This window comes from Eublepharis macularius, chromosome 12 (assembly GCF_028583425.1).
Source record: "Eublepharis macularius isolate TG4126 chromosome 12, MPM_Emac_v1.0, whole genome shotgun sequence".
NCBI lineage: Eukaryota > Metazoa > Chordata > Lepidosauria > Squamata > Eublepharidae > Eublepharis > Eublepharis macularius.
Genome location: NC_072801.1, coordinates 41,270,348 through 41,283,808, shown reverse-complemented (window position 1 = coordinate 41,283,808; position 13,461 = coordinate 41,270,348). Strand labels below are relative to the sequence as shown.

Below are 13,461 nucleotides of genomic sequence, written 5' to 3'. Positions count from 1 at the left end.
GTTCTGATGCCCTGGTTGGATCAGCATCCAGAGCCACAGATACTCACATACACCTGTGTCTGCACAGATCTTGGCGTGCCCAGCTGTAGAACAGATGGTGGGTGCTGAGTTGGTATGGGGAATGGAGGCAGAATAAATTTAGAATGAGGGGAGCTGAAAAAAGCTTGATAGCTGTATTTCTTTCACTGTTGCTTCCCTAGCCGCAGATCAGCTCATTGTATGGAAGTGTCACGCCCCCAAAGCAAAAAGACTTTCCTCCCAATTACAAAGAGCTTATCAGTGTTGTCACCTTGTCACCTAAGATGACAAATAATACCAGCCCTCTCCCCAAAGTCACACAGGAGGCTTCCACCCACTCCTGTTACTTTCAACCTTGTCAGTTGCTTGGTTGAACTTTGCTTCAACCATGGGAGGAAGTCTCCCACCCAGTTTTGATCATTAGCAGGAAACTATGGATACAATCACAGCATCATTTTGTCATTATCAGTTTGAATAAACGTTTATATGGTAGTGAGCAAATTTGCTTTTTCAATCTCTTATCTTGTTTGCCTTCATGAGGGCCCAACTGAGGTAGGTAAAACTGGAGTGCTCCTAGGGTGTAACTCGGTGGGGGACGAGTCCAGACTGGGGTGAGGGAACCTGAGAAGAGATAACAAGAAGCGCAGCTCTGAGCTTGTACAGAGTACCTTTTTTTTTAATTATCAAGATGGGTAGCTGTGTTAGTCTATCTGTAGCCATAGAAAAGAATACATGAGTCTAGTAAATGCCTATAAGACTAACAACATTTTGTTAGTCTTATAGGTGCTTCTGGACTCTTGTTCTTTTCTTTGAGTGCTTACTGTTTGAGGCGAGGGGCAGAGGTTGAAGGAATGGCTGCGAGGGACTGGATTACCTGATGTGCTGGGTAGAGTCTGGGTGAAGTCACAGCAGCTTTTGTGTCTACAGAGGGGCAACGGATTGTACTTTGAAAACATGAAAGTGCCCAGGGCTTTTTTTCTGGGAAGAGAGGTGGTGGAACTCAGTGGGTTGCCATGTGACCATTTTCAAGAGGTTCCGGAACTCCATTCCCCCGCGTTCCCCCTGAAAAAAAGCCCTGAAGGTGCCTTATCCCAGGTCTGACTGTTGGTATATCAAGGTCAGCATTGTCTGCTGTGGCAGCAGCTCTCCAGGGTCTCAGTCAGACATCTTCCACATCACCTTCTACCTGATCCTTTTAAGTGGAGATGCTGGAGGTTGAACCTGGGACCTTTCTGTATGCAAAGCAGGTGCTGCTACTGAGCCTGTCCCCCTGTTTGCATGCAGAAAGTCCCAGGAGCCATATCTGGGATCCCCAGTATAAAAGGATGTTAGAACTGGGAAAGGCCCTCGAGAGCTACTGTCACAGTGTAAATAGTAGTGAGGTGAATAGTTTGACAAGCAGCTTTATATTTTCCATATATAAATTAAAACCACTGGGGGTAGGAGTGCTACTATAACTGGGAGGACTGACCCATGACAGTATGTGCAGAAAGGGTGCTGGTTAACCTGGGACACTGTCCACCCACGCAGTCCTGTATATGTCTCATTAAAACGGATAGAAGCTGAAAAGGAGCATTACTATGTGGCTCCCATTGATTTCATGTGCAGCAGAACCGACAGGCGTTCTTGCACCAGGGAAGGCACATGATAGGGTGACCTTGCTGAAACTGAGCTGGTCTGATCCATCCCCAGATGGAAGAGCTTCTAGGAATTTTGAGTATGCTGCTTAGACTTCCATCACAGCAGAAAGGTGGTGTATAAACAATAAATTAATAACATATCCCATAGGTCTGTCTGTAACTCAAACCTCAGCCTAATAGGCTTGTCCTTGATTTCTCCTTTTGAATGGGAGAATTCATAAATAAACTTTGCTCCATGCCCATTCAGGGAAGCTTTTGGGCTGAGCAGAGATTTGAACACAGGTCCTTGGTCTTGGATCACTGGGCATCTCCCATGTTGCTTGTATCCAAGCCTGGGCCCCAGGAGCAGATTTTAGTGACTCCAAATTAAGCCCTGCTTCAAAGGATATCAGACTTGGGGGCCTACTTGCAAAGTGGCAGAGACATGTTGAGAGGAGGGGATATTTTTAAATTCTCCTATAGCTTATCTTAAATAAGAAACAAAATCCATGCAATACTTTTTGTTAGGCCAACCTAAGTGACACAAAAGATCGTGCATGCTTTTGAGTTCATCAGAATTCATCATAATTCCTCCTTTGATCCTAACCACAAAACCAAGTCCTGCCTTTCTGTTTGTTTAGACAATTTATTACCCTGCTTTTCTTCCCACTGGGGACTTGGAGCCTCTTACAAACATACCTAAGTATAATTTAAATGAACAAATGATTAAAAAATAAAATACAAATGGGATAAACAACACAAAGCACCAAACCTCATTCTTGTCTGGTTCTGAATCCAGCGGGTTGCTTCATTCAAGGGCCACAGTCTGTGAGCCAAGGGCTAAGGGCCCTTTGGGTGTTGCCCTTCGGCTCACACCAAAAGGCTCTTGCTGGAAGACTCATACCTATGCCCACAGGCGGGAAGGAGAGAAAGCTCAGAGTTGATGTTATATAGCGCTGCTTTTGTGCGTGTGGGTCTTCATCTTTTTCTTCTCTCCCTTGCTCACCACTCCATCCTCTGCCACCCTCCTTCTTGGTTCCATGCTTGCCTCCAGAAGACATCGCGCCATTCTGGAAGTGGTGCGTTCATTGCAGGAAGGAGAAGCCGGTCAACGTCACCTGCCCAAGAGAAGCACGTGTCTCACCATGAGAAACCAAAGAAGGTAAAATAATAATAGTGATTAAATTATTGTGCTGCAGGATTATTGACTGAATAAATGGCAATTCACAGGTACTGATTTATGTGACATTTCTTTCAACATGTAGTTGGCTTGACCTCAGAAACAAATCCAGTCAAACAGGGAGGCATAATCAGGGAATTTACATTCTGTATTTATGCGTGTAGAAATTACTGTTGGGCACAGAATTCAGCTTTTGAGGTAACTAAAAATGTTTTTTTACTAGCCATGTCAAGCTAGACCTTTCCAGTGGTGATTGTATATTATATAGTTCCCACACAGTTGCGTGTTATGTAGACCCAATCCAAAGTGGAAAGAAGCCCTTTGAAAGGGAGAACTGCCCCCCTCCATACCCCCAGGGGCACCTGCCCCATTGCTGCTGCTTCTCTGAGAAGAGTCCCCCCCCCCGTCAAATTCTGTTGCATACACATCTTTGCTGAACAGCGCAGTAATACGTATTTTAAAGCACTGATGAAATTGACAAGGTTTTTCAACCCCTTCTGCTGAGTTTGGAGAAAGCACAGTGAAAACTATCAGAGCTTGCAAGTTTCACTGGGTTTTGCCAAATTCCTGCAGAGGTGGGTGGATGGAAAGTCAGGGCAATGTTGCTGTTGCTCCTTTTTTTAAAAAAAAGCCCATAGCTATATATGCCAATGCTCATGTACACCTGGTGAAACAGATCAGACTTCCTTTTGCGTTTTTGCAACTAGTCAGGAAAAGCCTCTTGGAAACTGAAAAACTTTTGTCAGTTTCGTAGCATTAAAATATTATGACAACGGTGTCAGGGGGCCGAAGATGGTGCTGAGACTTGAGGGGTTGGGATTGTTCTCAGTCACCAACAATATCACCCACCACTGTGCTTCAGATAAGAAAATAACACTCTCGTCAGTTTGTATCTGAAAATTTGCCCTGCTATCACAATGGACATTTTAAAAAGAAATAATCACAAGTTACATGCCTAAGAATGCTTTCCTGGGTTAAAATGGGACTTGCTTTTGGGTAGACCTGTTTAGGCTTCAAGTGCTTGAAAAAAAAGGTGGAATGAAAACAGGGAAATCACAATGCAATGGTTTAGGATTAAAGGTTTTGTGGGGGGATTGTCCAGAATCAAAAGGGGTGAGTGAATTGTATGATATCAGAAAAAATGCTGAAGTGGGTTCCCCATTTTTACTTGCAGTTTCTAGTTCCTTATTCTCCAGTCCAGCCACAAATATTACTTAAATAGCTCTGCACTGGAAAGCATTGGACCACCCCTAATCATTCACCCTCAGAATTGGGGCTGTTGCCCTGCAAGGGAACTAGTCTTGTTTCTTGGTGCTGTTCCTACAAGTTGTTTGCATATATTTCATTTAGGGCTCAGGTCAGGATCAAAGCTAGAACAAGCCTTGTTGCTTGCTTGCAGTGCCACAATGATAACGTAGGAAATAGCAGTTCAGATAGATGCTCAGAGTGCCTTAGTTATAGCATACCTTCGTTCATCTAGGAACAGAGTGGAGAGATCTCAAGTAAGAGATCATCCTAAACTCATCTCCCCCGCCCCCCAACCCCTAGCTGGAAAAGTAGCAGAGCTAACTTCCAGTGCTGTTTTCTCTACTTTGGCATCTAACTTGGAGCACTTTTTCTTGGAGTACCCATGTTATGCTTTAATTGTGCTCCAGTCACCAGTCTCTGGTACACTCTTGGCTGAAACTGATTTGTTCTGATCTTTTTGGGAAGAGTGCTGCCCAATCAGTTATCATGCTATTTGGAAGGGAAGATGCGTATTTTCAAAGGTCCTCCCCAGACCAGTGCCTTTTTCCTTCTGTCAGCCCTTCATGGCTGCCATTTTCTCTGCCATGCCACTAGAGGGCTTTTTAAAAAAAAATCAGCAATTGCTGTAGTGCTATAACATTAAAAGAAAAGCTCTCCAGGGGCATGGCGGGGAGGGGAAGTGCAGGGGAAATTGTGACAGAGAAAAACTCCCATATGGAAGCTCCACTGCCAATGTGCATGCCTCTGCATTCACAGTAGTATAGCCACATTAACTGCAAAATAGAGAATCCTTGCTGAGTAGATGCAGCCGGGGACTAGGGCAATGGTGTGGGTTGAGACCCAAAAGTGGATCCATAGTCTCTCACAGGTTGGTCCTTGGAGACCAAGTGAGAGGAGGTGGAACAGAGTAAACTGGGAGATGAGGCTCAGGGACTTTTTTTGGCAAATTCCAAGTTTGTCTCTGCACAAGGTACAAATGGCCATGAGCTATAGCCTGATGCTAAATAATGCTATATATATAAATGCTAAGAATGGTGTGTGTGTTGTTGGTGCACGGGGCTCTCCCAAATCCTAATGGGGGAATTGATGCAACCTTATATATGAGTTCTGGCATATCTCTTCTTTAACAACAAAAATGGCAAAGAATGAAAAAATAAAATAAAGAGCTTGTGCTTTGTTTATTGATGTGAAGTGCTTGCTCTTTACATTGGAGAAGAGGTAAAGTAGGAAGGGGTTAGTTTGCCAAGTTGGTCCAAAACGCAGAGACCAACTTGGCAAACTAAAGTGGGTCTCACTTTAAAAAGTTTGAGAACCTCTGGGTCAGGGGATATCTCATCACACGTCAAGCCCCAAAGTCCATTTTTAGAAGCTGCTCTCATGTGCCACAGAACCCAGAATTCTACACTGTTATGTGGTTTGCAAACTTGAGAGGGCCTGTCTTGTTTTCAAAGCTGCTTCTCTGCCTTTGCAGCTGTAGTGGCTGTGGGCAGGCCAGCAGTCCAATTTTCTTCTCTATTCCTTTAATGCAGCTAAGGGCGGGTTGGCTTCAGCACAGACCCAAAGGCAGTGGTTGCCAAGAAAAGCGGTGGGAACAGGAAACGAAAAAAGTGAGGCAGGAGGGAAGCAAGTTTAAAAAATGGTGATAATGGAACATTTTTAAAAAAATAATAATAATACAACACTGGTCAAAAAGGCAGGGAGGAAAGAAAACCAGAAGGACTGGTGTGTCATTTGGAGAGCAGCTTTCACAAAACTAGACGAGAAGGAGGAAGATTCTATATTTGCTCAGATTTAGATGAGAAGGAGAGAGGGCAGAAGAGCCAGGGTTCTTGGCTTCTTTTAATCTATGTACCAGTAGCAAGCTGAGGAGGCTGCTAGCTGTGGTTTGAGGTTGGCAGATATGGCTGGGAGGCAAACTGCAGGTTTTAAAAAATATATTTCTCCTTTCCTCACTAAAAGAAAGAAAAGCCTGAGAAGTGCATGGCTGCAATTTCATGGACTCTTCCATAAGCCAAGGCTAGGGTCTCTGCACTGGAAAATGTCCTGGTTGGGAAGGAAGAGAGTCAGAGCTCCCCCCTAAATTAAGTGAGGACTCTGCAGTCGCTGCTTTCATACAGACCTTTAGCTCAGCATCCCCCCCTACTCCAAACTGCAAATACATAGATTTTTTAAAAAATAAATCTGCTTTGGTATGATCTTTAAATTTATTTTTATTATTTACTTCATTCATACCCAGCCTTTCTCCCCTATGGCGACCCAAAGCAGCTTTTATCATTCTTCTCTCCTTCATTTTATCCTCACAACAATCCTGTGAAGTAGGTTAGGCTGGGAGTGTGTGACTGGCCTAAAGTCACGCAGCAAGCTTTTGTGGCAGAACGGGGATTCAAACCTGTGTCTTCCAGATCCTAGTCCAGCACTCTAACTACTATACCATGCGGGTGTGATTTTTCCAAGAAGATCATCCTCAAAGAGGGTTTGGTCACCATGTGAATGGGAAGGTGTGGATTTTTAGGCTTTTCCTGAAATATTTCCCTGGACAGCCACCATAGCCACATAACTACTACTGATTTCTTTAAAAAAATAGCAAAAAGCTCTCTGGTGGGAGTGGGGTGGGTGGGGCTGGTTCCATTAACTGGCTGCTGTAGCGTAGTGTTTAATTGGTCGGCCTGCAAATCAACACTTTGGGTAAGCCCCTTCTTTCAGCCCCAGATCCCCAGCTGTATTGTTGGGATAATAACAACACTGACTCCGTTCACCACTCTGAGTAGGGCCCTCACGTGTCTAGAAGAGCTGTATATAAGTACAGTGGTTGTTATTATTAACCACTGTTAGATTTGGGGATGGTCTGGTATCAGCAACACAGTCTACACTTCTCTTAAAGTGTTGTGATGAATTGGCTCGCAGGGAACTTCCCAGTGTTATGTCTACACAGGGCTGGTCCTGAGGCATATGTAAAAAAAAAAAAAGAAGAAGACAACGTGCTGCTTTTGCCGTATTGCATCCTTCTCTTCCCTTCCTCTGACCCCTGGGAAGAGCCTCATAGAAGCTCATTAATGATTAAGACTTGACTGGATGCTCTTTTCTGGATTTATTTGTGAATGCCTGCCCCTCCTTTGGCTCCTTCCACACACAAATGATTCCCCAATGTGGACTAACTGCTATCTTAATGGAGCTCCCACATGGGGCAATTCCCTGTTCTTTCTTCCATTTGTCCTCATGCCCACCATTTTCACCCACCTGCACTACCAGAGGGTTTTGTGCTATTTTTTTAAAATCAGTATATGCTTACCATTTTTTTAAAGGGATGCCAGGTACAAGAGGAAAAGGTGCAAGATGCGGGTAGGAAGTACAGAAATTCACATTTATGGACTTTGACTCTGATCTTTCCAGACAAATTGGAGCAACGTGGGTTTAGAAAACATTGCCACAAACCTCAGAATACGATGGAAGGAGCAGAGGTGAAAGGCAGTGTCCCAACAAACTCTGCTCCAGTATGAGAGCTGGAGCCAAGCAAATCGTCTGTGTGGAAGCAGCTTTCTGGTTCTTCTTGTTTACTATTGTCTGTGCCCCAGGAGAACAATTGCCTTCCCTGGAATGCAGAGTGTCTCCCCCTAAGTAAGCTGGCACCTTGGACCTTCTCCAGTACTGCAGGAAGCTGTTCTCTCTCTAAGGCATGTGGAGAATTAAAACCGCAACCCTGGAATTTTGGCACCCCAGGAAATGCTTCTCTGGCTTAGCAAGCTCTGCTTCCATGAGCCCACTAGAAAATCTCAGGGTGATGTTGCACAGGAGCTGCCAGTAGCTTCTGAAAGTTGTCTCCTGCGAGAAGAGGCATGTGGATCAGGGAGTGGTGGAGGAACAGGTGTGAGCTGATGCTGCCAGACATTGCCCAAGGCCAGGTGTGTGTTGCTGTCCTTAGAGGACTTGTTCTCACGCCTCACTTTTTGGGGGAAATGCTGCAAAACAATTTGGGGAAAGTTGCGCAGTATGAATTACGATGTGTTAGCTGTGCTGTCGGGCCATATCTATGGTGAGAAAAATGCTTGGTGTCCCAAAAATCGATCCAAAATGGACTGTGCTGAATCCAGACGAGATTGTCCAATAGCAGAATAAAATTTTCCTGCCTCCCACACCCACTGCAGCCTGCTGATCTTCACAAAATGTTGCTCCTGAGGAATTGGGGGCCCTGAGGAATGATGTGAGGGGGTCTACAGCAGGAATGGGGAATTGTTGTAAATTGTCATTTAGTCTGAACTCAATCCATTAAGTATGTGCAAATCTGTTTATTATAACAGCATATTCTTATCATCCCTTTGCAAACTAAGGTGCATCAGCTGTAGGTCTTGTGGAGGGAGGCTTTTCTATAATCTGCCCTTCAAAACAGCCCCCCTAAGGGTTTGAGGAAAACCTCCCCATCTTACTAGTTTTCTGGAAGGGTTGTAAAACTGAAAAAGGTTTAGGACTACTTTTGAGGTTTCTTGGAAGACATTGGCAACAGCCAGGAAAACTTGGTTGTAATTTGTTACGTTGTGGGAACTATTATTTTCATCATTTGCTGGCACTGTGCTGTCTGGATTTAGTTTTAGTGGCTGGTACCATTTTTTATTTCTTGTTCTTGCCCACTTTGGGTCCCACTGCATGGGAGATAGGCAGGTGTATAAATATTATAACCAAATAAATTCAGTGTGCAGAGAAATGGAAACATTCTGGGCTCCCTTATAACCTAGACTGTATGCAAAAAACCTGAGCCACAATAGTTCTGAACAACTTTTCTGAACACACGTGGATTCAGTATAGAGCAAATGGATCATTCATTGATTATATTTTTGGACAGTAACAGTGCAATCCTAAGCAGAGTTACTCCAGTCTAAGACCATTGGTTTCAGTGGGCTTAGACCGGAGTAACTCCGCTTAGGATTGCACTGTGAGCCACTGAATTGGGCAAAAACTAACAAGCCTAATTGATCATGAATATCTTTTTCTCTTCTGTTGAAAAAGTAGTTTCTTTTCCTTTATTAGTCTTATTTTGCATTCCTTTGGATGAGTGAGTGCAATTTGATTGATTAACTTGTTTTAAAATTCCTAGATTGCTTTTCTCTGCAAACATAATTACATATCACAAAACCATCAACACCTATGATACCAATTTATTATTTGTGTCTGGAAAATGGTACATGTGTGGCTGCAGTTGGGCAGGGGTGGGGGAGGGGAGGGATTTAACCCTTCTGTGCCAGAGTCCTGCATGCTGGATGTTTAAAAGGAAAAACCACTGGAAGTTTTGTATGTGGCTTCATCCTTACTTGGTACTAGTTAACAAGCTTCTCTCTTTTCCTCCCTCTCATTTTTCTTGGCTTTATATTTTTAACTACTCCCGTCTACAAAAAAAAGCTCAAAACACTGATGCAGAGAATGACAGAAGCAGGAAAGGATGGCCCACTTTCTCCCACATGGAAATAATGGCTGGCTGTGCATCCAGCAGGCACACAGGGATCCTTCTGGGATCTGCGCGTAGATATAATCTGAGTGTCCTCCCATGCAACAGGATTTTCAGTACCAAATACTGCAGATGCACACATGTTCCCGTATACCGACTGAGTTCTTGGCCACCATGTGTATGCAAAATAGCATGAAAGTATAATAATATAGGGCTCGCCTTGCTGGCTCAGAGCCAAGGGCCATCTATTCCAGCAAGAATAGTCAGATAGACCCGGGAAGCTCACAGATGGGGCACAAAGGCCTTGCCCCATTGCGCTATTTCCACCATGTGCTATTCAGGGGTACACTATCGCTGTACATGGAGTTTCTGTTAAGCTATCCTGGCTAACACCAATCCCTAAATTACAGGGTCAAAATGTCCTTATTTCAGAACGACATAGTGGAATTGTATTGGGTTGGATCCAGTGTAGAATTTCTGCTGACAAAAATGCAGGGTTGATTTTTTACTGATTCCATCTTCCTGCTGTTCCTGGGGACCCTGCAGCAGGCGAGGGAGATGAGAAGGTCGCCCTCCATTGATGGGAATTCTTCTCTCAGTAGGTATTTTCCAGTGGGAGCCAAGCCATTATCTTTATTCTGTAGCCTGTTTCTGCAAGTAGAACAGTTTATTATGGCTTGTAGTTAATATGTTTTGCAACACTTCTTTTCCAGTCATATGAGTGGGTGGATCAAATCCATTTTTTGATTTGAAATATGGAAATAATGTCCCAAGTTCCCAGGCTTTATCCCAGTATCCCAAAGTTCAAGGGATCTATTGTGGTAACAACAAAACCCCCCAGAAAAATGTCAAATTGGCAAAGGAAAACAAGACCCCCTATGGTTCAGCCGATGAGGTATTTAAATATGATTTATATGCCACTTGGCGGGAACTGTCTATTATAATTATTTGGATTGCTGTTTGTGTGAAAACCCAGGAGCTTTTGAGTGAGTTCTTTAATAGGGAAAATCAAAAAGAACGAACAGTTCTGCATCAAATCTGGAAACACAAACCGAAGTAGTTCCAGTAAGAAGGAGGGAGTTCTGTTTTCCCTCACTTGGTCTTTTGGCATTTCATTCTCTCAAGTTTAACACTGCAGTATTGGAATATACCAAAATAGTTACCATATTAAAGTCTGGCAACTACAGTTTTCTTCCAAACACAATTTACAGTGCCATCCTAAGCAGAGTTGCACTCTTCTAAATTCACTGAAGTCATCCAGTGAAGGCTGGCACTATTAAACACAGAGATGTTTACCTCACAGCCTAGTTCTCATTCAGGTGGTAAACCTGTGTGTGGCCTGTGTATGTCTTCAGACAACGGGGAGTGACATGGTTGATCCCCCCCCACACACACACATCTGAATCCTTTCACCTCAAAAATCAGCACATCAGGAAAAAGTGTTCTAGGCTAGAGAGACAGCATGGTGCAATGGTTAGATCATCAGATTGGGATTTGGAGGACTTGGGCTTGAATCCCTAGTCTGCATTGGAAGTTCACTATATGACTTTGGGCAAGTCATTTTCTATATTGGCCTAACTGGTCCTGCTTCACAGGGTTGCGAGGATAAAATGGAAGAGAGGTGAAGGATGGGGCATAAATGAAGTAAGTAAATAAATCAGTAACTTTCTCTCTGCATGTTTTTTGCATAGAAAAGCAGTCACACAAATAATTCCCCCACCTGTTGTGGGCCAACCCAAAGATTTATTACCTCAAGGTCTAACTAGATAACTCTTTGTGAGGACTGTGATTGGATATTTTACAGGCAAATGAGTTTTTATAAAGGGGTTTTTAAAAGGCAAATAGCAGCTATGTGGGGTCAGGTTTTGAGGGAAGGCAAAGCACATGTGGTTTTCCATCCATGGCTTAAACTAGGCTTGTTCCCTGGAGCTGGCCTCACATACGCCTCAGCCGCAAAGACGTGTGGCCGGAGCATACACAGGGGCACTGGCCTATATCCTACTTCTCTACTCAGCAGCAACCTTTGATGCCTTCTGCCAACGGAAGTGGCTCTTTCGCTGAAGGAAGTGCCACTTCATTGGCAGAAGGGTCCTTAGGCCAGACTAAAGCTTTCCAGTTCGCTGAATAACAGGATATTGACTGCTGTTTCTTTCACTTTAGGCAAGCCTCTTTTTTTGAGCCCTGGAACAATGCTGGCTTACCTTACACAGATTTTTAGTTTTATTTACTTTATTTATACCCTGCCTTTCTCCCTAGCGGGGATCCAAAACAATGTGCATCTTTTCCCTCTCTTTTCTCCTCTCAGCTACCCTGTGAGGTAGGCTAGGCAGCCAGTGTGTGGCTGGCCCAAGGTTGCTCACCGAGCTTCCGTGGCAGGGTGGCGATTCAAACCTTTTGTCTCCCGGCTCCTAGTCTGACCTGCAAGCCGCTGCACCACAGCAGCTCTTTTGTGAGGAAGTTTTGTAAGGATGAATAATAGGATGTCCTCTTAAATTTTTGTAAATGCCTCCTTACTGATTATTGTGTACTTCTGGGGCTGAGCAAGTCCTGCCTTGCACTCCATGCCCAGAAGCTGATGGCTGCAGTTATGCACTGGCTGGAAATGCTCTGAGGCTTGATCGGTTCCTGTCCAATTTTAATACAATGTAGAAACGTGGGTGTGAGAGAAAGAGAAATATTTTGCACATGATCAGAGATATTGGTGAAAGGATCGTTTTCTACATGCCAAGAGCGAGGTGTTTATACATGCTCAGAGACACTCCCGAGAGAGGCAGCGAGATTCCGCTCTCGCCGTGCCAAGAGACTGCGAGGCATTTTGCACATGCCCAGAGACATCGCCTGCAAGGAGAGGGCCCTTTGAACGTGCTCGGGGCCCCGCCGAGGGACAGAAGCATCGCTAAGTTCAGAGGCGGCGCTCCCCGTTCCGGGTCGGAGAGGAACCCTTCCTGCCCCGGCTCGTCTTGCGCTCCTCCCGGAAGGGCCGGGCGCGCCCTTCTTATCGCCTTTCAACCCTGCGCTCCTCTTCTCCTGCCGTGCCCAGCGATTGCGAGGGCGGGCGGGCGGATCTTACGGGCAAGGCCCTCTGTGGCATCTGGAGGGATCCGATTTCACTCGGCCTGACGTGGGAGAGCTGCAAGTTAGTGTGTGCAGCCTGGGTACCGCCTTCCGTGGCTTGCGCGCCGAGAGCTCCCCTCTCCCCGTCCCTTTCCTCCTCCTCCTCCTCCTGGGCAATTGACTCTCGGGCTGTTCCTGCGGCAATGCCACCCCCGCCCCCCCGCCGCTCGAAACTCCCAGCCTGGGGTGGGGAAAAGAGTTTCTTCCTGTTGGTGAACTTTGGGGCAATCAGATGAACTTGGCAACCCCATGCGGTTTGCCAATCCAGGCATACCCAGGGAGCTGGCTGCTGCAGAGGCGTTTGGCGTGTCGGGAAGGTAGGGGGGGCCTTTTATTTGGAGGGTAGGGAGTGGAACTTCCTTCTCCAAGCAGACTTTAAATCTACTCCTTAGCTGAAGACAGGGTGTGCGAACTCTGTTCAGAAAATCAGACTTCAGCAAAAGCAGCAAAGACATGTAAATAATATTTCTGGCTTATTTTGTGTTTGCGGGGAGGGTGCTGGGAAGGAAGGTGGACGTTGAGGAGCCATGGGGGAGAGGGGAGGGGGAATCAGCTGGCATACCAGAGCAGCTGACTGCATTTCAGTGTGATTCAGCTGGCATCCCAGTATATATACACAGGACTGTCACCACCACCACCAATGAAGAAATTCTAGCACAGGGTTCCTGCTTGTTTTTAAAAATAATAACAAAATGTCCATTTTGCGTGGTCTATTTGGAACCAGCTATTTGAGTATGGATAACATTTAAGACTGGCGAGGAGGACCAGGAAGATAAGTGCCCAGCAAGCAGCAAGAGACTCAAGTGCAATTTTGCAAGAACTACTTTTTAAAAAAATTCCCCATGCCC

General features: G+C 45.1%; 1 protein-coding gene across 1 annotated transcript in view; it reads left to right on the top strand.

Moving 5' to 3' along the window:
- The window catches only part of MLLT6 (MLLT6, PHD finger containing), a 105,249-nt gene that overhangs the window by 25,916 nt on the left and 65,872 nt on the right, over nucleotides 1-13,461 (top strand). Inside the window, exon 7 of the mRNA XM_054992226.1 lies at nucleotides 2,695-2,799. Within this exon, the coding sequence (XP_054848201.1) occupies nucleotides 2,695-2,799 (105 nt within the window). The remainder of the gene's footprint in view (nucleotides 1-2,694; nucleotides 2,800-13,461) is intronic.